Source organism: Apis cerana, linkage group LG4, assembly GCF_029169275.1.
Source record: "Apis cerana isolate GH-2021 linkage group LG4, AcerK_1.0, whole genome shotgun sequence".
In the NCBI taxonomy this organism is placed as follows: domain Eukaryota; kingdom Metazoa; phylum Arthropoda; class Insecta; order Hymenoptera; family Apidae; genus Apis; species Apis cerana.
Window position 1 is genome coordinate 2,848,506 of NC_083855.1, and position 23,889 is coordinate 2,872,394.

Below are 23,889 nucleotides of genomic sequence, written 5' to 3' on the forward strand. Positions count from 1 at the left end.
TCGAGATTAGTCTTTGCTGGCCTTTGGCTCGTTACGGTTGTGTATGATGGTGTGGTTACGTAAAATTAATTTTGGAGGGCTTTAAATGTTGTTCTTCTTTCTTTCTTTTTTAGAAGTTGCGTTTTTTCTTTTGAACTTGCGACGAGATGAAATTTTTAATTGAAAGTGTGTTAGTTTGGTTAGAACAACGTTCGAAGCCTCCCGTGGAAGGTTACATCCAGAATTATTATACCAACTAAAAGAGCATGCGGTCACTCGTGGTCGTAGCAGGACTGACCGCGCAGACATCTCGAGAATTCGCGGTTTTTTGAGACAGAGTTTTAATAATTAATTCGATTTGAAAACTCGCGAGTCATGATAGATTAAGTATCATTTGAATATCACGATTTAATAATTTCAACATTCGAAAGCTAGATTCTTAAGTGAAGAAGAATATTAAAAAAATTAGAAACGTTATTTTATAACCAATTTTTTTCTTATTTTTACATATCTGTATTCCCATTTCAAAGATTCTTTCTCGTATATAACTTTAACTACGTATAATAATATTGTTTTCAATGACAGTTTGAACGAGATATCTGCGCAGCCGGCTTTGGTAATTTATCGTTCGACACGGAATCACTCGCTGCAAATGCCATGCTCAAAAACTTCAGATGTAACAAGCAAATAACTGTGGTGTAATAAATGTATACGTGAAAAACGAAAGTCTCAACAAAAAGAATTCAAATGCCAAATGGGCACAAGGGTGGGCGAGGTGGAGTTGTTGGAAAGGATGGGGGTGGCGCAGTTTTAATCCGTAGGCGAGAACTACGTGTCCCGAGCAGCGTGAAACGCTGTTTTGTATCGCGTCGTCTAAAAATCGATTACGGAATCACGCTGCAAAATAAAAAAGCTCAACCAAAGATCTATCTTTCTTTTTCTTTTTTTTTTCTTTTTTTTTTTTCTAGAAGAAAAATTCGCGAAAGTGCCCGCGCGAATCAATGTGATCAAATGTTACGTGGAACTTGGAACTTTCATCACGCTCTCTTTCTCTCTTTCTCGATCGAAAAATATATCATATATATATATTTTTTATTATTATTAATTTTCTTTCTTTTGATATTACAATTTTTTCATCGAGGAAAATGAAACGGAAATGAAAATTGAAACGAACAGAAAGAAAAAAGAGAGACGATAACCGATTTTATTAATTTCGACCGCGTGACAAATTTTTCGTTTCTTCTCTTATTACGCGATAAAAACGGAACGAAAAGGATATATATTTTTTTTTTTATTATTATTTTACTACTGCAAAGTTCCCGAAAAGTGAGCCCGACCGACCTCGTTTGCTAACTGCATCGCAGTCGAGACATTTATCGCTCTGCCATTGGCTCTCATTATTCATCTCTTAGCCAGTTAATCTTTTTTTTCCTTTTCTTTTTCTTTCTTCTCTTTTTTTCTCTCGTACACATGAATTATATATCATCACGATTGTTGGAGCAGGACGTCAATTGTTCGCAGGCACGTCTGAATTTAAAAAGCGTTTAAAAGATCGAAATATATCATCACACACTTTGATCGTTATTGATTTATATCGTTGTCCAGCTGCTTGAATTAAAAAAAAAAAAGAAAAAAGAAAGAAAGAAAGAGAAATAAATCAATTCGATTCGATCTTTCATGAATTTTTTCACGAACCAAAAAATTTCACGAGCAAAATTTTTTATTATTACTTCGTTTAAAATTAATCGACGATTGCTTGAAAGAATAACCCTTTCATTTATGCGACTTTAGCTATTCTTTTCTCTACATTTTTCTTGCATCTTCGCTCTATGCTTGTTTCAGCCTATTGTTACAAAGGCCATCTAAAAGAAAACTGAAGCATGTAGCGAGCCGACGAGAAGAGGTGGTCACTCGTGACGTTATTCACGGTTTGGCTAAGTGGTCTTGAGTGGCCAATTAATATCGAACAAACAATAGGAAGAATGCAGGCTGTTCTAAAAAAAAAAAGAGTCGAAGACTTTTCACGTATGAAAGTATTCATGAAAGTATTCACATGTGTGCAAAAGAATTTTTCTATTATGTATTAATTCTCTTCCTTTTACCGTAATCAGTTTTTGTATCATTTAGATAAATTTAACGAAAGAAATTTCGAAACTGAGAAAACCAAAATAGAAAAGATATAATTGTAGATTTATAGATAAAATTATAAACGTAATTCGATCACGGATAAAATTTCGAAATTCTATTCTGCACGAATTCTTAATTTATTCCAAAGGGTTATTCTTTTATTCCAAAGAGAATGATTTATAAAAGATGGTTTTCTATTCGAAAATATATTCAGCAGCTGGACGCGAAAGCGAATGAAACGCGTTCTACGAAGCGAAAGAGATGGGCGACGCGCGAAATTTGAACTTCGAAGTCTTACGCGCCTGGTCTGATCATCGAACGTCCCGTTCCACTGAAACGGAGACGGGTGTTATCTCGAATCAGATCACGAATACGCGGCTGTAATACGATTATTAATAATGCAACAAATATACATCTTACGACATTACAAGAAACAAGAGATGAAAATTATTTAAAAAAAATAAATAAATAAACAAAGTAGAGAGAACGGAAAACATCAAAGGTAAAAAAAAATTAAAAAAAATAAAAAGATAAAAAACATTGGAATAAAATGACATCATGTATACGTACTAATAAACAAAAAAAAAAAAAAAAAAAAAGAAGAAGATCCAACACATCCGTTACCAACACATTAATCGTCGTAATAATTACCGTACACGAACTGCCATGCCATTAAAATCATAATAAATATATCAGATTCATAATAATAAATATATGTAATAAATATATATTATATGTATATTGTATACTTCTCTATAGCCAAACGTTCCGAACCGAACAACATAACAAAAAACAATGTTTGTTTGTAAACAGAGAGTATAATATATATATATATCTTGGTTACACGTAGTAGACGTACGCAATAAATGTATATATTTATATATATATAAACATAGGTGTATGTGTGTGTATTTATATATATATATATAAAATATATACATACAAATGTATTATATGTATTACAGACCAGCCATGCTAAGGGCAACACTGAGTAAAGTCCAACTAAACGAGGGTAAATCAAATGTAACAATAATAAGCTGCAAAGAGCCACAACAATGAGAAACAATGCGAGCATTAAGGCGTCGCTGTGCCGCTCACTATGCCAGCCCGCTCGTGTCGACAACCGGAAATTGCACTAACCAATCCCTCCCTCTCTCCCCCTCTTCCATTTCTCTCCGAATAAAATTCGATAAAATTCCAAAATTAGATAAAAAAAAAATGGATCATTTATCAAAATGTAAAATTGCTAGGAAAAAAGAAATTGTATCGTTAAAAAAAAAAAAGAAAAAAACGACGACAGTACGATTGAGCTCACCCCCAAAAATCATCATTATACTTATACACTCCTTGATCTTCTCCTTTTTTTCCATTTCTTTTCTTTTTTTAATTTCACTCGCTTCATCACAAGTTTCACGGGCAACGAGCAGAGTTGGCTGAGCATAGCGAGGGCCAGCTACGCCCTTAGGTTTAAGTCGGGACTGACCACTGTTTAAGAAGAAGTGTTGCAGTAGAAGGGAGGCGATAGGCTTGACTAGAGATTAACATAAGTGGGTTCTTGCTGAGGCGAGGAGGCATTGGAGGCAGTGTTGGTGTTTGGAGGGGCAGTCGCTGCCCCTACCGTCCCTCCACCGCCTCCAGCCCCGACCCCTGCCCCCGCGCTACTTCCCACACCGTGATGGATTATGCTCGCGTGGATGCCCATCCCCGCTCCATGCTCCACTGGGCTGCCAAAACCAACCACCAGCCATTAAAGGGGCGCTCGTCGCATCGACGTTATCACTTTAATCCCATCTTAATCCCACACCGTATCGTCGTCACCCACACGCATCGGCCCCGAGTCCGTGGACAACGCGAGATATCTGTCCAAAAGCGGGCGGACTCGCGGCTTGCTCTCGCTTCTTTTTTTGTTTTTCCTTCATCCTGTTTCCTCGCGATTTACACGCTTTTCCGTTTCTTCGTAAATTGTTGTTCGAATCGCGATTTACGATTTACGATCGACGATCGTTCGGTTCGAGGTACTTTTCTTTTTTTTTACAGATTTAATTTTTTCTTTTTTTTTTTATTTTCGTCAATTTCGTTCATTCAGAAAGAGGAAGATCGAAGCGTTGGATTTTTTTCGAGAGGCGACCTCGATGACGAACGAACTCGATCTATTAACCGAGGTGGAACGAGGCGATCCGACCGAACGATTTGTCAGCGATTTGTCGCTCTGTCTAATCAGAAAATATGTCTCCCAAGTTGGCTCCATGTTTACGGAGCTTCCACCGTGTGTCGCCACTGTATCGAGAATGATCCGGGGATCTCATTGAAGGAAGATTTTTAAGAAAACAGTGGTCGAACGACGAACAACGGTCCTTTGACTTTTAGAATTACAAAATTTCGAGCCAAGTGTTGTGATATTTTGTTTGTTTCTTTTTTTTTTTTTTTTTTTTGAATGAATTACGATTTTAATGTGGTTGGGATTCGTCACATCGCCCCTTTAATGAGGTCCATGAGATTCACAAACCCAGCCGGGAGTTGGGGGCGTTTGGGCGCACTGTGCGATTACGTACAGTGAGAACGGAAATCATTGTGGCGCTAAAACGGGTGGCTCGTGATGCCGCAAATAAACTACTAGTGTGGTATCTAGTCAAGATATTTACAAGCAAAGTACAAGTGGACGATGTCGTTTTCGGATCGATCCAACAGCGTGCTAGAAAAATCTATTTTTTCTTTTCTTTTTTTTCCTTTCTTTTTTTTTTTTTTTGGAAGACACATTTTCTGACGGTCGCTTCTAGTTCGTTCTTCTCTTTCTTTTCTTTTCTCTTTATCCGATCGAACATGACACGGACAAGCTAGATTTTCATCGCGAGGACTCGACATAATTTTTTGCATTATATAATTAATAAACCCTTTGAATTTGTTACTCGTATTTTTTACTTAATTTCTCATGGATTTTACATCCGCGATAAAATTTCGAGTCGCTATTCAACACTTTTTCCTTTCTCTTTTTTTTTTTTTCAAGTTCCACGATAACATGTGGATGACGGAACGGAGTAGAAGACGATAACAGTAAGAAGTGATGATAATCGAGAGATACTATATTTCGTGCCCGGGTCTTGCAAGTCTCTTACGTCGAACGTGATGGTCCGCGATTTATCACCGGTCAATTGCTTTTATTTTACATCTTTATCCGGTTGCGTCGAAATTGCGTGAACGAGTATCCTCCATTTTGCTCCTCCTTTATAAATAAAAATCCCATTTCAAGATACATTTTGTTAAAAAAAATTCTATTTTGTCAATTCTCAAAAGAGCTACTTTTTCTTTCTCTCTCTTTTTTTTTTTTCTTTCATTGTATATAAAAATTTTTCTTTCACAAGAAGATACTCGATCATCGACAATCCGATGTATCGTTCACCATCATTTACCACATGTAGAAAGAAAAGTAATTTCCTCTAGTGTTCACACTACTATATGAATCGACGTGAGACTTCTAGTTTCTTCTCAACACTTCTCAATATCGAAATACGTATGTACACGCGACCGGAATAGCGTGCGCAGCTTGTCGACAATGACGGTATATAAAATTCTTCTCTCAAGAAGCAACGAGTCAAACCCTCTACACGATGCACACGTACCTGCATGGCTTGCACCATTGGCTTTGCTGGTCTAATCCGTACCTTGCACGACACTTCTTCATGTTGTTACCTAGAAAATGCGAAACGTGCACCGATTAGCGGGTTGCACAGCTTCTTAGGCTGTGAACAGGATTGGGGGTTAGCGTTTATTTCCCTTATTTTTCTTTTTTTTTTTTTCTTTCTTTCTTTTTCTTTCTCTTTTCCCGTTCTATATCACGTATATAACACTTAATAATGCAATAGTGCTTCGTTAACTAGACTAGATTTTTTTTCGCTATGCGATGATTTTCATTTGATTCGTTGGAAATATTTTTCCTTTCTCCTCTTCTAAACGAGAGAAAGAGGAAATTATTAACTTTTGGCGTTATTTAGTAATTAATTTAATTTCGCGACCAATGAAATTTTCGATTTTTTAAAAAAAGGATATCTCTTTTGAAATTGGCCAGATATGAATCGAACCATGGCCAATTAACGAAGCACTACCGTGTATTGTCGAATTTCTTTCGTTTCGTTGAACGAATGACTGTGACGTTCGAGCCATAGAATGATTCTCCTATGGTGATTATCCTATAATCATAAATATTATAGGACGAATCTCAACAAGATTAAATTATTATTATTAAAATAAAATATCATTTGCTAGAAGAGTTATACACTTCGATTGTGATATATAATTATCGACTTTAAAAATTAGCTATTAGATTATTAAGATGATGATATCAGCTAAAAAAAAATAATCACTTTCTTAGTTAAAAACTTTTAATCTATCATTTTTTTTATTCTTCAAAATGTATTAAAAATATATTTAAATTTTTATATGTAATAATTTTTACTAGTAATTTTCAATTTTTAATATTCAGTGAGAAAAAGATATTCCTGACGTTTGACCATTTTCTTATTGTTTAATTTAAAAAATAATGAATTTTTAAGTGATCGTTTTAAAGTAAAAAATAAGCAATAAGTGGCAGAAAAATGTTGTAATCATTCATTCATATTGAACATCTTAAATAAAGTATCCTATCTCTTTTTCAAATACTCAATATCAATACCAATTTATTTTTTCCAATAAAAATATCTTGAAAATCACTTGTTCTTTTAATTCACAATATCTTCTTAGATCTTTAAATCTATAAAAAAATTTCCACTTTGTGTTACTCTTCTGCAAATAAACGGACGATATATTTTTTGAATGAATCTTGAACATCAATGATCGCGTCAAAATTTATTTGTCAACTAGTCATGCGTACAACAATATGTTCGCGACCGATTGAGCTTGATTAGCTTGGTGAAACTTTAATAATTCTCCATTGAAGAATCCCTTGAATCCCTTCAAACCGTTCAAGAAATGTGAAATCGCGATGCTCAAGCTCAAATGGTCAAGAAATTTGACAATGTACCAGCGAGGCAGGATCTTCTCAGAAGACAGTTTTATATTTTTTTAAAATTAAAATCATTCATAAGTCACTAAACAATTGATTCAAGATAAGAATAATTAAACATACGAAATTATTACAAAATTAATGAATTTTGATAATGAAACGAGAGCCGAGAATCATAACAGTTTCAATAAAACAATTTTATAAAATAGTGTTGTATATATAATTTAAATATAGGCAGTTATAAAAGAATAATACTTTTTTGAGAAAAATTGAAAAATTATTTTTATTATGATTTTCAGCCACTTGTTAATTATTTTGAAAAAAGAAATTAACTTATCCTATGTAAATTTTAAAGATTTTTTTTGTACGAATTTATTTTATTATGTTTAAAATTAACAAATGTTTAATGACTTATGAATAGGTGCATACATACATCCATTTGAGTACTATTAAATAAACGTTGAATAATTTTCAACGCAAGACATGTAGTCTTCGGAGAATGAACCTGCGAATTAACAAGAAAATTTAAAAAATAAAAAAATAAAAAAAATAAACAAGAGATAATTTATCAAGCTGAATAAAAAACGGCATGCAGCGTAAAAACGTTAAAAACGGCGTAAAAAACACGATCAAAGATCATATCTACTCAATAATTATTAATGTCGTGATCTGTATTAAACGCAAGCTCTAGACAATGAATATTAAAAAATGAATATATATATATATATTTTATGTATATATATATATATAAAAAAAAAGAAAAATAGGAAAACGAAAGGACGCTCGAGCGCTCGTGCGTCGTGAACGAAACAACTCGCATGTAAGAGTCGAGAATAATTGAGTGATTGATTAGAGGTGACCATAGAAAGAATCAAAAAAAAAAAAAAAAAAAAAAAAGGGAATAGTGGATGAACAAATAAATAATCTTTGTACAAGAAAAAAAGTAAAAAAAAAAAAAGTTAAAAATTAAAGAAATAATTAACAGGCAATGTTGAAACGATCAAAGGTAATGGCGAGTGAAAAAAAAAAATAAAAACAGAGAAAGAATAGAGGTGTGAATAGAAACCAGCGTATAAGAGATGAAAAGAGTATGGAGGAGAAGAAATACATAAAAGACAGAAAGAGAAGAATAAAGAGATACGAAAAGGGGGTGGAAATGGCAGAAGAGCGCAACGAAAAACGTGGAAAGAGAGAAGAGGCGGAAGAAGACGAGAAAAGGGAGAGAGAAAAAGAAGAAAAAAGATAGAAAAGAGAAGAGGTGAACACAGAGAGATTGAGTGAAAATTAAAAACGCTTAGGATTGTCTGATTGCGGAGTATAGGTCCCTGTAAAAATGCAAGATGGCCAGCGTCCCCAAAGTTGTATACGTAATTAATAATTAATAATGCTGTGTCATGTGCGTGTACGTGTGTACTGAATGCGCTCGTGTCCCATTTATTTTTGGTTCCCGTTATATATTTGACAGCCAATATATATAATGGAAATCTGTCGGAACATTATGGAGGCACGCACGTGCGCATGCGTACGTGCACGCCCGCTCGCGCGAGTTTTGATCATTCATACGTTTTATATATCTTTTTTTTTTTTTTTTTTTTAAACTTTTCTCGAACATCATTCTCTTATTCTTTTTCTTTTCTTTTTGCATTTTTTTTTTATTCCCTTCCATCTATATATATTTTGTATGTATATATATATAATTATTTTTTTTTGTTCATTATCCAAGAAAAAAAGAACTGAAAAAATTACGAAAGACCATGTATAATAATAGATATAAGTTACATATATATATATATATATATGAATGTATATATGCGTATGCATGTACATAATAGTAATAATAATAATTATAGTAATGATAACCGAATATACATATATATATGTAGAATATATATTATATAATATATATATGATATATATATATGTATATATATCGTCCCAAAACCCCAAGACGGGGGGAAAACATGCAACATAATGTAGTGTAGCAATAAGAATGTATATAATAATTATATAATAGTATATATGTAATAATGAGGGGGTGGGGGGCTGTTGAAAAAGGGGGGTAGTAATAAATTTCAATAAATTTCTGTAGCTGTGTTGGTAGTTGTAATAGTAGTAAGTAGTAAGTAGTAAATAGTAGTAGTAGTAATAGTAAGTTGTAGTTGTTGTTGCTGTTCGTGGGGCGGGGGGAGCTTGTAAGAATGTGTGGAGTGAGGCATGTGGGTACCTCCAGGATCACTGTTTGTGTCTTGTTTGCGCTTCCTCTTCTTAGTTCGGTTGGTATTTGCGCGGGAAGACCAGTCAGGGTACAGCTGCATGTGCAACTGTCTCTCCCGTCGCGCCAACTCATAATACTTGGCCTGTTCCTCTCGCCCTAGCGCGTGCCACTACCGAGAGAGAACCAAACACTATTTGTAATTGTGCATGAACCGTGGGCTAAACAATTATTTTTAATCAAGAAGAAAAAAAAAAGAGGTTCACTAATGCTACTACCGCCACCCTAATTTGCACCTTTTTTTTTTTTTAGCTGTATGTATTTCTCTTTTAAACTTGTTCTTTTCTTTTTTTCTTTCTTTTTTCTTTTCTTGTATTAAGCGATCGAAAAAATCTCGTTGCTCTCGTTCGTATGCGCTTTGTATAATAGTATATATATACATATATATATATACATATATATATACATATATATATATCTATATGCTCGTTCAACGCATCGTCGCCATTTTGCTCGAACATATTTCAGTAACACTGGGGTCCCTACTTTCCGTTTAAAGTGCTAGAAGAACAGCCTAGATTCTCCCCTCCCCCTCGCTTGTACCGCTACTCGTCGTATCGTTACTTTTATCGTGAAGAACTTTGACGATACAGGGTGTCTGATAGAGAGAATCGATATTTATATGGCGGACAAGAACGTTACATGTTGAATTCGCGAGAGTACGTTGACTTGGGTGATTTATACACTGAAAAAAAATCCTATGATCACAAGTTACACTCATATATTTATATATATTTTTCTACTATTGAGATATTGAAAATGTTGAAAATATAAACGGAAACTATTTCTACTTTTTTTTTTTTCAGTGTATCCTTCCAAGACAGCCAATTTCCAATTAACTTACCGTTCACGATCATAAAAAAGAATTTCGTTCGTTCAAAGAATTCGATCGTAGAAAGGAAGAAACAGAGTGATCTGACCAACAAAATGTCCTCATTGGTTCAAAATAAAAAGTTTACAAGTTCTTTCCGCGACACGTCTCGATGGGCCAAAAAGGGAAGCGGAGCGGTCCCGTTCGAAACGATCGTGAAGAGAAAACGACGAGTTCCTCGATCTCTACCAGACATCCCGTACCTAAAGGCTCTCATCATCATCATCATCATCATCATCATCATCATCATCATCATCGTCGTCGTCGTCGTCGTCGTCGCTCATCGCCCGAATTAATCGCAGTTTCGATATCTATAGTTTCGTTCGTTCGAAAGGTATACATTTCTTTCATCTTTTAATCGTTTTTCTTTTTTTTTTTCCACATTCTTTTTTTGTATCCCCGTGAACGGATACCGCTTTAGGGAGTTTGGCCAGATACACAAAAAAAAAAGAATCTGCGTAATGATCGTCGCATGCCGCGAAACTCCGTTCTTTCCCTCTTGCTGTGCCGCCGCATATGCATAATTAATCGGCCGCATTAGAATCCGCAAAAGAATCCGTCCCCAACAGACAATCCAATAAATGCAATCGAGTCGAAAAAAAAAAAAAAAGAACGGAAACACGTGTACGTACGTAAGCGCGTGCACGCAATCGCGCGTTACACAACCCCGAAAGCGCGAGAGTGTGCACGCGTGTACGTGTGTTTGTTCCGACAGGGCTCTGCTCGATATTCATTTGAACACATGAGAAAACAAAAGTTCGCACGAGTCGAAGAGTGGAAAATGTCAAGACGGAATATATATATATAAAAAAAAAAATAAATAAATAAATAAAAAATAAATGAACGGAGAAATAAAAAAAAAATATATATATATATATGAGACGAGAAAAAAAAAATTGAAAAAAAATTAGGTAATAAAAAAAAAAGAAAATAAGAGGAACGTGTAAACAACAAATACAAAATGGACGCTTAAAACAAAGAACGATAGACTAGAAAAAAATTCGAAAAAAAAAATATATATATATATAGAATAAAACATGTTCGTTGAAAAAAAAAAAAAAAGAGATCAACAAAATACAGAATGAAACTTTGCACAGAGACTTTGATCGTTTCAATATCAACCAGTAATAGGTAATCTATATGAATTATTATTATTATTATTATTATCATTATATCATCATTATTATTATATTATTATTATTATGATTATTATTATTATTATGATTATTATTATTATTATTATTATTATAATGAATTATTAAGGGCCTGCTGTTCTAGCACTGGAAAGTGGTACCTCCGGTGGGATCTGCGGACCGTTCTTTCTTCCTCTTCTTCTTCTTGCTGCCGTATCCGTAGTTATCCCTGGCACTCCAGCCGGGGTATCGTTGCTGATGGAGATGGCGCTCCTGCCTGGCCGCCTCATAATACCGCGCCTGCTCCTCCCGGCTTAGCGAGTGCCACTGCGTGTCATACCCCCAAAATTCAGATTCACAGATTCACAGTCTCACAGTACTTATCCGTGCACCGTGTGTCCCTTTTTTATTTTTATCCACGTCCCATTTTTTTTTTTTATTATTTTATTACGTGTACATTTTTTCCGATACTTTATTATTTTTATCATAAGAAAATTTATTATCCCATTACTTTTTTTTTTTTTTTTCTTATTATTATTACTCTTTAGAGACTCGTTTTACCCTCATCGAGTGGATGCACACACCAAGAGAGAGAAGTCTTTTTATTTTTACTTTTATTTTTATTATTATTATTATTATTATTATTATCATCTTTTTTTTTTTTTAAATAATCCCGACCCCGTTTCGCTTGATCCATCCCCCAAGAAAACAATCCCCCATTATTTATCATAGCAGAGACACTTCCATAGATCCCACCTACGATGCTCTCTCTCTCTCTCCCTCTCTTTCTCTCCCTCTCTTTCTCTCTATTCTATTCTATTCTATCTATCTAAATCGTATTGAGTTTAACTAGCAGGTACGGTTAGTGCTTCGATATTTTTTTTTTTTTTTTTTTTATCAATCTCGCGGATCAACGAAAGAGTTAACAAAACGCATGCAACTTTTTCATTTTTTTTTTTTTCTTTTCTTTTTTCTCATCAGCGTTTTCGATCGTCCTTCGAGACACTTTTCGTGTTCGAGGGTGCATTCTGATCGTTTCGCGCTCGCCAAGTCAACATTTTGCTTTCGAATCAATACGATTTTGTTTCTTTCCTTTATTCACTTCACAGCAATCAATTTAATCTTTTGGTTTGGAAAATTCTGTTTTTTTTCTTCTCGTTTCTACGATACTTGATTCTCGTTACATTTCGTTTTTATGATAATTTTTTCGACGATACATTTTCATTAAATCGTCGTTATTATTCATATATTGGAGGAGTTGATTCGAAAAAAAAATCTTGACTTTGGCGCGCTTCTCTTTTACATCAGGGCTCGTTCGAATACACTTTTGAAGTATTTCCATTGCTATTAACGATATTAACGATACTACGATATAATGGAAGATGTTTTAGGAATTAATTCGTTGCTCCGAAAATGTTCTCTTTCTCAGTTCTATTTTATGTACTCTTGAAATTAAAAAAAAAAGAAAAAAAAATGGAAACGAATTTCAATCGCACGATTTGTTCCTGAAACATTTCATTATAGTTAATAGCAATAAGAAAAAATAGTTTTTATATATAATGAAATGTAATTCGTGGTACAAGTAAAGTAAGATTATTCCATGGTTCAATGTGATCAAATAACTTTTTGTCGTATGGAGCTTTATTCTATAAAAGAATTACTTTGAACGATATCGAATAATTGGTAATTTTATTACAAAGTATTATCATTTCTGTATATAATATACACCTATTACTAGATATATTTATCGTTAGAATTATCAGTATTAACTTTTCCATGTACTTTTTGCAATAAACTAAATTCTCATTAAATATTTGAATTCTTGATCCACAATAAGAAAGTATCACGAATTTATAATTATAAAAAGATCAATCATCCGTTTCATTTCTTTCTAAAAGACTGACAGAATTGACAATTACCATACAATATTTTTAATAACAATTTTTAACATTGTATATCATGATATCATCTAAATCATATGAATCATGTACAGATACAAGAATATATCAGATACACAAGAACATTCAAATTATCATTCTCCTAGAAAATGAGGCTCCTTGCATCAAAAAGTTATTTCACTTTTTTCTTTTTTTTTTCTTATACCTATACCACGAACAACGATGCCAAAATATGGTCCTGTACACAAACAATCACGATCCCAACTAAAACTCAAAGAATATCATCAGACAATACAATAATACATATTTCATAAAAATCAAAATCTTGATCAAATAAAAATCGTACAAACCCTGATGCAATAGTTACTCTCCAACGTTACACAAGAACACTTCTAAACGAAATGTAGTAGTTCCATCTACTCACTCGTCTTCCCAATATTTGGTTGATCGCTGCGCTCTCTTTTAAGGTACACTCAGCGACGACCTTCGCCCTCATCTCCTTCATGTACAGCATGAACGCGTTCAAAGGCTTTTTTATATGGGGTTTCTTTTTATCTGTCAAACATCATCGACGGGTATGAGAGGTGGACTCTACAGTGTGAAAATCAACGGTAAACTGATCACAGAAGCCGTCAGGTCCGTTAAACGAGCCCTTACCTTGATTGTTCTGCTGCCCTGTGTCCTGTGCTTTCGCGTTGTCCGACGGTAACGACGTGGAATTCTTCTGCTCCACCGTGGACCTGCCAACACGAAAACCATCCACAAAATTATTCATCCCCCTGTATTTACCCTCCCCATTCTCCCCCATCCCCTTATAAATTAAATTCAGTTCAGAATCTCTCGGATACAGATATCATCTCTTATCTAAGCCCAACCCCTCCCTCCCCCCGTAAGGTTCCCGTTACGTTACCGTTTGAAGTAAGGCTGCTTCGAGTCACGGTTCGTCAAGGGTTGTTGGTCAGGTTTCGTGCAGGATAGGGGATAGGTCGGCGTGGAGTTCTGGGAATTGCACAGTTGCTCCGTGAGATTCGTGGCTGGCCCGTCGAAGTAAGGTTGGGCGGGCAAGGTCAACGGGTTCCTGGGGAAGTTCTGCGGCAACGGCCAATTCATCTGTTGCCACATACGATGCCTGGCCTCGACCATTGCGAGCAATTGAACGAAGTTGTGCTGGGCGCCGTACGGAGGCGGCGTCACGCTCCTCGGCATGCTCATGTTCGACATCTGCATCAGGCTGCTCATATAGAGAGCCGTGAGGATCTTGTGATCGGCGGTGGGTAAGCCAGCCTCCCCTGCCTTCATCGCGTCCTGGAGTATAGTCATGTTGTCCTCGATCGTCGTCTTGGCGGGATCGATATTGCACTTCTCCTCGTCGATCGACCTGTTGTTGATCGACGATGCCTCGCTGCTGCCCTCCTCGATTGTCACGTTGGTAGCCGGCCCGCTTTCAGTGTTGTCGTCCTTCTTTATCACCAGGTTCAATGGCTCCAGACACTCGGGCTCCATCGCACTCGTGGGTCCCCGTTTATACCCACCGACACGCTCGAAACTGATCCATCGAAATCGCGATACCGCGAGCGTATCTCACTTCTCTATTCCCTCTGTTTTATGATATATGTGTATATCTATCTCTCTTTCTCTCTCTCTCTATTATATCCTCCCTCGATATTCGTCTATTCGAGTTCTCGTGTGCCAAGTATCCCGTACACGTGAACGTTGATCACGCAGTGATCGACAGCGTACAGTTTCGACGAGCAACGTATCGTGATCCTTTCTTCGTTCATCGATTCGTCAGTGCGGCAAGCATCGTCGTAGCACGAGCACGTCGTTGCCTCGCGTAACAATATTAAAACGGGATCGAGAAGCTGGAAAATACAATCGGTGGACGCGTAGCAGCTTCGTATTACGTTGCACCCCGTCCGCACGCCGTTGTTCATCCTTGCATCCCCGCGCTCTATCATCGTACCCGCGGCGGATCGAACAAGAGCGGTCGAAAAACAGCGGCCCTTACGGTTGTAAACAGCACTTGTACAAGCGTAGAAGACAACATCTACGAAGGGAACGACGACGGCGGCTTGCTGCCGCTCGAGACTATACGACAACACCGGTAGTGGTGGCCGCGTCAACCCGGAAGCACTCGAGGAAACACTTTTCACGCCACGTCCCGTCCATCCGTGTCTGCACGTCTCGTATCACCGTACATCTCAACGGCTCCATATCGTCGTGTGGATGGTATTCAAACATTCATGAGCGTCGAATCGCACGGTAAAATGTCTCCAGGGGCGGCATCTCGTTCTTCGGGCCCGCCGCTCTTCTCTTTTTCCCTCTTTCTCTTTCTTTCTTTCTCTCTCTCTCTCTTTCTCTCTTTCTCTCTCACTCTTTCTCTCTCTCTACTTCTGATCCGTTCCACCACCGAAAAATATGAGACAAGAACCTGGCGACAAAAAAAACCTCTCTCCTCTCCACTATTCTTTTCGATTATCTCTCTCTCTCTCTCTTTCTCTCTCTCTCTTTCTCTCTCTCTCTTTCTCTCTCTCTCTTTCTCTCTCTCTCTCTCGCACACGAGAGATCTTTTCTTCTCCTTCTCGTCTCGTTCTCTCAACCAGCGTACGGACACACGCGCGCGTTTATATCGTTTCTCTCTCTCGTCACGATTATTCCGCACAAGAAGTAGCACGTCGGAGAGATACAAATAAATATATATATATATATATGTATATATTTACATATAAATATATATATATGTATAACGGTAGATGGGTAGAATAAAGAAGATTCGTGATCCGATACCGGTGTACTACCGTCTCCTCTGCCTCTTTTCCACCACCCTGTGTATCCCGCATCCAGCGAAAATGCGTCGTTCCTGGCGTCGGTGGAATCACCGAGCGGTGTTACGACGATTGATTATCCGCGAGTGCGGAAGGGGCGGCGGGGTGGAGGGCTGCACCGTGGGGCCATCATCGCGATTCATGGCTCCGCAGCAACGACACCCTACCATCCGCCGATGTATAATTCGCGCGTGGGGGGTGAAGATTGCATTCTCTCCGCTTTCCCTGCGTGATGCCTTTTTTTGGCGGGCTGCGTGGCGCTACCATCGGCGACTTCCCTCTTACACCCTCTCTGCCTGGGACCACCACCACCACCACCACCACTACCACCACCACTACCACAACCACCACCACCGCACACCACCACGATATGTGCCACCTGCACCGGACGACACCAGGAGAGGATAGTCCTCTTTTGGTCTCCACGGATCAGCTGCTTTTATATATCCTCACCTTCCTATCGATCTCTCTCCCTCTATCTCTTTCCCTTTACCTTTATTTATAAGAAAGAAAACTCCAACGACGAGTCTCCTCTTCTTCTTCTTCTTCTTCTTCTTCTTCTTCCGATCCTACACGTGAGTCTGATCGATCCTCGTTACTCTCTCTCTCTCTGTCGCTCCCGCGTCGATTATCCAACGTGGATTATAAGTAACCACGTGCGACGTTCTTTCAGATTACTCTCTTTCTCTCTCTCTCTCTCTTTCGGATTGCTCAGATCTAAGGACGGGTTGAATTCTCGATCGAACGGAGGCGCACACGTGGCGGATGGAAGAAGAAATGTGTGGTGAAACGAGGATACACGGACGGGGCAACGACTGGTTCGTACGTGGGCTCGTAAAAATCCGTGACAGCGTCCCGACGCTACGCGGCACGGCACCCTCGGCCTCCCCTCTTCGAGAACGCGGCTGGTCGTCCAGCAGCTGCCAGCTGATCCACACAACGCGGCGTGTGTCGCGTGCATGGAGTTGTGTGCACGCGTGCCTCGAATGTAGGAAGCGCGACCATGCGGCTTTGTATATACGATGCTCGGGCCAGGCGATCGGCCGGGTACTAATGCAAATTAGAAATCTGTTTAAGAGGGTAATGATCAATACATAACCGGCGGCGGCGGCGGCGGCGGTGGTGGCGGCGCCGGCAGGCGCAGACGCTGTGCGAAGAGAGTCATTCAATAAGTGTTATACGTGCCTCGACGGTGAAGGGGGAACGACTGCACGAGGGGTTGGAACTACCCCGTGACGTGCTACCCCCTATGGTCGTCACCGAAACTATCCGTCACAACCCCTGATACACTGTGACTGCCGGCTGCTTCTTTATCAACGGACGGGGGTGGATGGAGCGGCGTTTCCTTTTATCGATATGGAAGAATGTGAAAACCATTTTTTTCAATCACGGGGCTGTATCGAGTGTTTTTGCGTGACATCTTGGGTCGGTCGGTCATGGGTTGTCCATCCGTAGGTGATGGATAAAACTCGTAGAACGTATCGTATCCGATAAATTGTATCTTGAATGATGAAAGAAGAATTGTTATTTATATATATATGTTTCCATTTAGATGATTGCTTGATCGTTTTGCAAAATCCATTTTCCATCAGGACGAAAAGAGATTGATGGGGTGGTTTCTTCTATCCAGTAAATTATCGACTGGATTAACCTCTGCTGCTCGGTTAATTCTTGCTCAAAAAACAAAGAAAGAAACGTGCGTATCGTGAAAATTAGGCTCGTGGAAAGTTCTCTTCGTCCATCACGGCTCTCCTCCAGTTTCTCGGCCGATAATTCGATCGAGATCGAGTCCACTTGAATCGATCATCACCACCGATTATTATCGTAATCACCCTCCTGCTCCATTATTCATTGAAATATCTTTTCGATCAATCGAAGGTAACAGTTTCGGAGGGTTCGTTCTACGGGGCGGCGGATCGATATTTATGTCGGGGTGAATGTGGATGTGACCGAGGGAAAGGAAATGGGGGAAAAGGGTGATGGAGTTATTGAATGAGTCGTGTCGTTCGATTCGTTGAAAAGGGTCCAGGTGTCGCTGAAATGTCGACGAGGAACGAACCTGTGATTGTGATCCAGGGTGGAATGATCCGTCTTCGGCGCCGAGGACACCAGTGCGTGGGACGCCAACGCGTGTGCGTGCGGACTTAGTCCAGGATGCGGAGGCATCAGGCCCGTCGGCGAAAACCGGTAGAGATCACTGGAAAATTTATTAAAGATTTGGTGATTTAAAGTGTTAGGTTGCAAGTATGCTAGATTGAATAACAATATGATTTCACGATGATTGAAAGATAATTAAAATATAATAAGTGGCGTAGAAATTCCAATCTTTTGAAGATATCGAAGATACTTGTATATATCGTTCAAAATAAATTTTGTTCAAAATATTATCCTAAAAAACTGTTACACTTACTTATATTGAATAATTTTTGAATAATATATTCTGAATTTTATTATCAGAAAAATATAACTCTTGAAGAAGAGATTGGAACGATTTTTAAAAATGGGAGATAAATTATACATTTCTTTAGATTTATAATTAAATTTTCAACTCATTATTAATTTATTCGACGTTAAATAATTTTTTGTTATTCAATTTCTACAAAATTTCAAAGTTTTTTTCTCCTTTGCGAAGAGATTGAAAATTGAAACTGTCCATTGATAGAATTCGTCGTGTACGGAAACGCAGAGTTGAGAGAGTAATGTATAACAGAAATTAGAATGTTTGAATGAACTTGACAAATTCGATCACCTACTAACCTTGGTAAACTAGAACTTGTGATGGGCAAACTCGTGGGATACGGACTTCGGAAACCAGTGCTTGCCGGGGAAATGGGGTACATGCTCGGTGTGTGCCTGAAAACGAAATTGTTGATCAAACAGAAGCATCGCCTGAAAGCAAGTCTTCGAATTATTGTTATCACTCTTCTCGAAATCAGTTTGAGAAAAGGAGAAACGATCTAACAAATACAAAACTCTGTCTTTAACTTTCTATTAATCTTCTAAATCTCAAGAGATCAAAAAAAAAATTCTCGAAAATTCTCCCTCCCTCCAAAAAATATCGCGATCCTCTTAATCCTCGAATCGCGAAAAATTAAAATTCCCCGCATTTGCAATTTCCCCTCCAGAAATCCTTCGAAGATATCCCTCCTACTCCAACGCGACGAAATCGCCGGGGAAAAGCCGCGGTTCCGCCCCTCCTAATTGAGAAGAACGGGCCTAATCATCCGTGGAAAATCTCAATTTGAGACGGTTCGAGCAGAAAGCAAATAACAAGGAGGGAGAGAGGCGCTGCAAGAGGGTTGATTTCTGTTGGTGCGGTCAACGGCGTGGTTATATCTGGTACAACGTCGGGCGTCGGTGAACGTCAGCCGGTCTAATAGACCGGAACTGAGAGGATGACCGAGGAAACGTGGCCGTGATTCGGCCGGAAAAACGAGACCCGAATCGAGAAATTCATTGGCCCCCTCCCTCCTCCGCATCTCCTCCCACCCCTTCCCCGATTTTCTTTATTTTTCATCGGTTGAAAGGATCGAGGAGAGGATGAAAGAAAGAAGAAGAAGAAGGGGTTGAGAGGAGGAGAAAGGCTCCCAAGAGGAGAGGGAGTCTAAATAAAAATCACGTTTATCCTGGTCGAGTGTCGCTGGGTTCGAGGGTTTGAATCGTTAGTACGCGAAAGAAGGAATTAACGACTGCTTGAGCGTGGAGGAGGGAAAAAAATCGAACGTTTCTCATGTAAATCGGCCCACTTCTCCCTCGTCCAACTTAACTTTTATCGGTATATTTGAGACCGTGTTTGATTCCGTGGCTATTCAATTCGAGTTTTTCTCTCTCTCTCTTCCTCCTCCTCCTCCTCCCTTTAGCTCATGCTGCATATAACACAGGTTTAAGGAAATGACGAACGATTTAATTACAGAGACATAAAATTATCGAGGAATCGTAATATTCCGATCTGTTGCCCACGATTGACGAGATGGTTAATTAACTCTGTTATTTTATAATAAGAGAGATGGATAGATAGATGGATACGTAATGAGATCCGTTTATGCAGCCTTCTTGCCGGTGACGGTTTTATATCGACGGATGAAAGTGTATTGACTTACCAGGAAGCGGCGACTTGCGTCATTTCCGGGCTAAGCATGGGGTACGGATATTGACCCGTGGAGAAGGGATACATCGGCGCTCTTGTCAAGCCTGGAACAAAAAACGAAACGTGTTGTTTGTCTCATTGTCTCTTATATCTCTGTCCGATGATTAAAGACGAGCAAAGAGGGTGTTTTCAAAGAAAATGGCGAATATTTTAAAAGAGTTAATTTTAGAAGTTTGTTGCTTCCCACACTTCTTGATCCTTCATCAAGAAACTTCACTTTGTAATAACTTGGGGATAAGTATAAAATAATAATTAAATTTCATTAATTAAGCGTCTCGTTAAGAAACCGAGTTCTTTTTCATCCGAGTGACGATGAAAACAAAGTTTAAGGTTTCGCTTCCTCTTCTTAACGGAGGAAAAAATATATTTTCGTGATATTTCGAATAATTCGAAATAATTTAATCGGGAACGAAAATTCAATCAATCAGATCTTATTCTAAGAAGGAGAGAAAGCTCATATATCCCCTCCCTTCAATTAAAAAACTCGATTCGTTGAATTAATTATTTCTCTTATCGCTTAATTATCATCGTTTGACCAGTCGAAACGAGATAATTAACGAAAATTCCTGGGAAGGAGGCGACCGCAATTTATCCTTGCTACTTTTCCACAGGGTTGATTTATTCAATACGGTGCGCCGTCGGCGTCGCGCCTGCTGGCCGCGTATCAACGGATGCAGTATAAACATTATTACGGGGGAGATCAAAGAAGAACGATCCGATTGGAGGAAAGGAGGACTATGTATTTAATATCGAGCCGGTTTGCACTACAAACACGAATCGGATGACCCGGCGAACGGTCGCATTGATCACTACTGGCCGCAACCCCCACGGCGTTCACCACCCTTTTCTCTCTCTCTATGTCGACAATATCTGTTTGATAATAATTTGCATCGCATATGATCTTCGTAAACTATCATCGAGTTTGGATTGTATTGTTTCGCGAATTGTATTTATGGGAAATATTATACGCTAAACGAAATTTTTACCAATTTTTCTTTCTTTTTGTTTCATTATTAGAGCGATTGGAGTGATTTTATGATAAGGAATAAACACAGTTTTTTTTCCAGTTTTTATTAGATAGAGAACAAGCGATTTATCATAGGTTTGTTATTACTTTCTGCGAAAAGAGTGCAACGTTCTAAGGAAATGATTTTTTTATTTCCAAATAATAAATCGATAAATTATGTATTTTGTTATGATAATATATCGATGCAAAATGGGACAGTTTCGAGATTTGTAAGATCCGTCAAAGATTAAAATAAAGATTTATTAAATTTTCTTGTTTCCATTTTTCATCCATTATATGTTAACAATAATGAGCAATAAGTTACACAATTCTTTCACCTTCGAACAACAATAACAATAAAGAAAAAAGAGCCATGCCTTTCTCGCTGCGCAAGAATTGAAAAAAGAAAGAAAGAAAAAAAATCGTCGTTCGAATCCTGGTTCCACCCCATATCGATAATTACTCGAAACCCCCTCCCCCTCTCCCTCGATCCGCGCCGTCACCCTGGATCGTCGTTACACGAGGCTTGCACAGGGTGGCGTAGACGTGGAAAAGGGGTGGCCCAGCTTTCACAGTGGCGGTATCTAATACCGTATACGTGTTGCAGAACCGGTCGCGGCCCCCAGAAACGTCGACTATAAGTGGGGTGCCTTTGGCGAGGCGAAGTGTAATTGGCTTCATAAGGGTCGACGAGAAGCGGCCGGAATATCGGCAAGCCCTGAAACCGCTTGACGAGGCCAATACTTCTCTCTTCCCCTCCCCCCGCCCTCCCTCGTTCTCGTTATCCTTCTTTTACTACGCCAAGCTATCCAACTGTGGACGGATAGCACTCTCTCTTCACCTTCCCCCCTCTCCCCCTTTCTGCGTTTCGCGGGTCGAACATGTGCCACTACGAAATCGGTCAACTGCGTGGTTTTCCACGATAGGGCCACTCCAAGCCTTCCCCCCTCCCCTAGTGGTCCGGATAACGACCGTCCATCACGTGTGGAGAGATCGGCCGCCCAGGGCTCTCGATTACTGGACGCTCACCACGTTTCGAGGGACAAGACGAAGTAGTTATTGCATGGTTTGCTGCAGGTGGATTAAATTATTTAACGATGTTTAAGGATGTTTCTTTGCTCCTGTATAATTTCTTGATAATAAATCCCTGATTCTGGCAAAGTCGTCGGTTATCGAATGAAAATATCGAAAGAAAAGGGTGGAAATCATTGTATTATTATGATGATATTTAACAACTCAATAAGTGTATAAGATACTTTTATTAATTCCAAGATATATTTAATATCGATCTTCTCTCGAATCTCGAATTTCATTCGATTTTAACACAAAAAATAAAAAGGAACAAAATTCTCTCATTCGCATCTGTGTTTCAACATCGATTCTCCTCCTTTCTTTATTCCACTCCCCTCTTTCTGATCCATTTCCAACAACGATTAACAATTAACATTTCTATTTCGATCCAATATACTTTTTATGCAACAATCAAAAATCAAATCTCACCCATCTCGATCCATCCTTATCTGCATTTCACTTCATTACGATATAATATCTAAGATACGTTCATCTCGTAAAACGTCTATTCTTCTCACAGGATCGAAGAACGTGGAACACAAACGAGAGAAAGAGAGAGAGAGAGAGAGCTTCGGTTCACAGACTAAAGAAGGATAATCTGAGGAAAGGAGAGAGGGATGTAGTTTGGGTGCAGTCGGTCGGTCGCAGGAAGGGGTCGTTATCTGTCCGATACCGTGTACGAATAAGGTAAGGGACGGGAATTAGAAGTACGAGCAGCGCGGAGCAGAAGAAGCTGGATGATATAAGGGAAGCTTGGTAGGGTGGCGGGGGCGGGAGTCGGGTCGGGCGGGTTGAAAGGGGTGGCTCGTAATATCCTGGCGAGTCCGCGGGCTCCGTCATGTGTGCTTAATCACTTTCCAGTCGACTCGGCAGTCTGCAACCCCATTATCGGGGTCTCACCACCCGGAAAATTACTCTTTTATTCTCGAACAACTCGAGCTCCCGGTGTATACCGCGATATTCCCTGTCTTCCCTCCCCTCGTCCCGTCCTCGTCTCGCCGCCTCCAACGCTTTTCTATTCCTTGCCTTCATCTCCCTTCGATCGTCGGCGACTTCGATGCTCTTCGAAGTCTATTTTCTTTTTTTTTCCTCCCCCTCGCCCTTTCTCTTCCTCTCCTCCTTTACCTCTCTCGTTTCCTTCCTTTCAGGAGGAGGAGAGAATCCTGGAAGAGAAGTCCAGTCCAGTCTCGCTCTGGTAAAGGGTATCGTTAACATTTACCCGGTCATAGTTACAGGCGGAAGACACAAAAGGGGAGGAATGTCGCTACGAGGGGAGGAAATATGGTTCTCCTCGAGCGAAATCGACAAAGGGATATGATACGTGGGAAGGGAGGGTTAGGCTCCGATGGATGTACCGTATAGATTATTTAATCGTATCCTGAAACATCGTTAAGGCGATTCCAGAATAGAAGTTTTCCTTTGTGGATGGATTAATCGATTTCGATGTACGAGTAATATAATTCATAAATTTTTCGATTCATTTTTAATAAAAAAATGAGACGATTTGTCTTCTTTATCTCTCATTAGAAGGAGGTAGAATTATTTCTCTCTCATTTACTCATAA

At 38.8% G+C, this 23,889-nt stretch overlaps 1 protein-coding gene and 1 long non-coding RNA gene across 8 annotated transcripts in view; one reads left to right on the forward strand and one right to left on the reverse strand.

The window, feature by feature from the left end:
* The window catches only part of LOC108004115 (uncharacterized), a 40,813-nt gene that overhangs the window by 7,381 nt on the left and 9,543 nt on the right, over positions 1 to 23,889 (reverse strand). Inside the window, exons 3-10 of one of the 7 annotated variants that reach the window (XM_062073550.1) lie at positions 20,202 to 20,292; positions 18,859 to 18,954; positions 18,161 to 18,298; positions 13,934 to 14,016; positions 13,701 to 13,831; positions 11,540 to 11,705; positions 5,724 to 5,793; positions 3,590 to 3,830 (exon numbers count right to left, since the gene is read on the reverse strand). In XM_062073550.1, the coding sequence (XP_061929534.1) occupies positions 3,638 to 3,830; positions 5,724 to 5,793; positions 11,540 to 11,705; positions 13,701 to 13,831; positions 13,934 to 14,016; positions 18,161 to 18,298; positions 18,859 to 18,954; positions 20,202 to 20,292 (968 nt within the window). In that variant the 3' untranslated portion in view covers positions 3,590 to 3,637. Of the gene's footprint in view, positions 1 to 2; positions 3,831 to 4,143; positions 5,794 to 9,326; positions 9,487 to 11,539; positions 11,706 to 13,700; positions 13,832 to 13,933; positions 14,017 to 18,160; positions 18,299 to 18,858; positions 18,955 to 20,201; positions 20,293 to 23,889 lie in introns of those variants that run through there. The other 6 variants (XM_062073551.1, XM_062073549.1, XM_062073548.1 and 3 more) reach the window with 6 other exon arrangements.
* On the forward strand, positions 16,384 to 18,563 carry LOC133665961 (uncharacterized). Its single transcript, XR_009829450.1, has 2 exons — positions 16,384 to 16,676; positions 16,775 to 18,563. It is a non-coding gene; the product is annotated as an uncharacterized LOC133665961 (long non-coding RNA).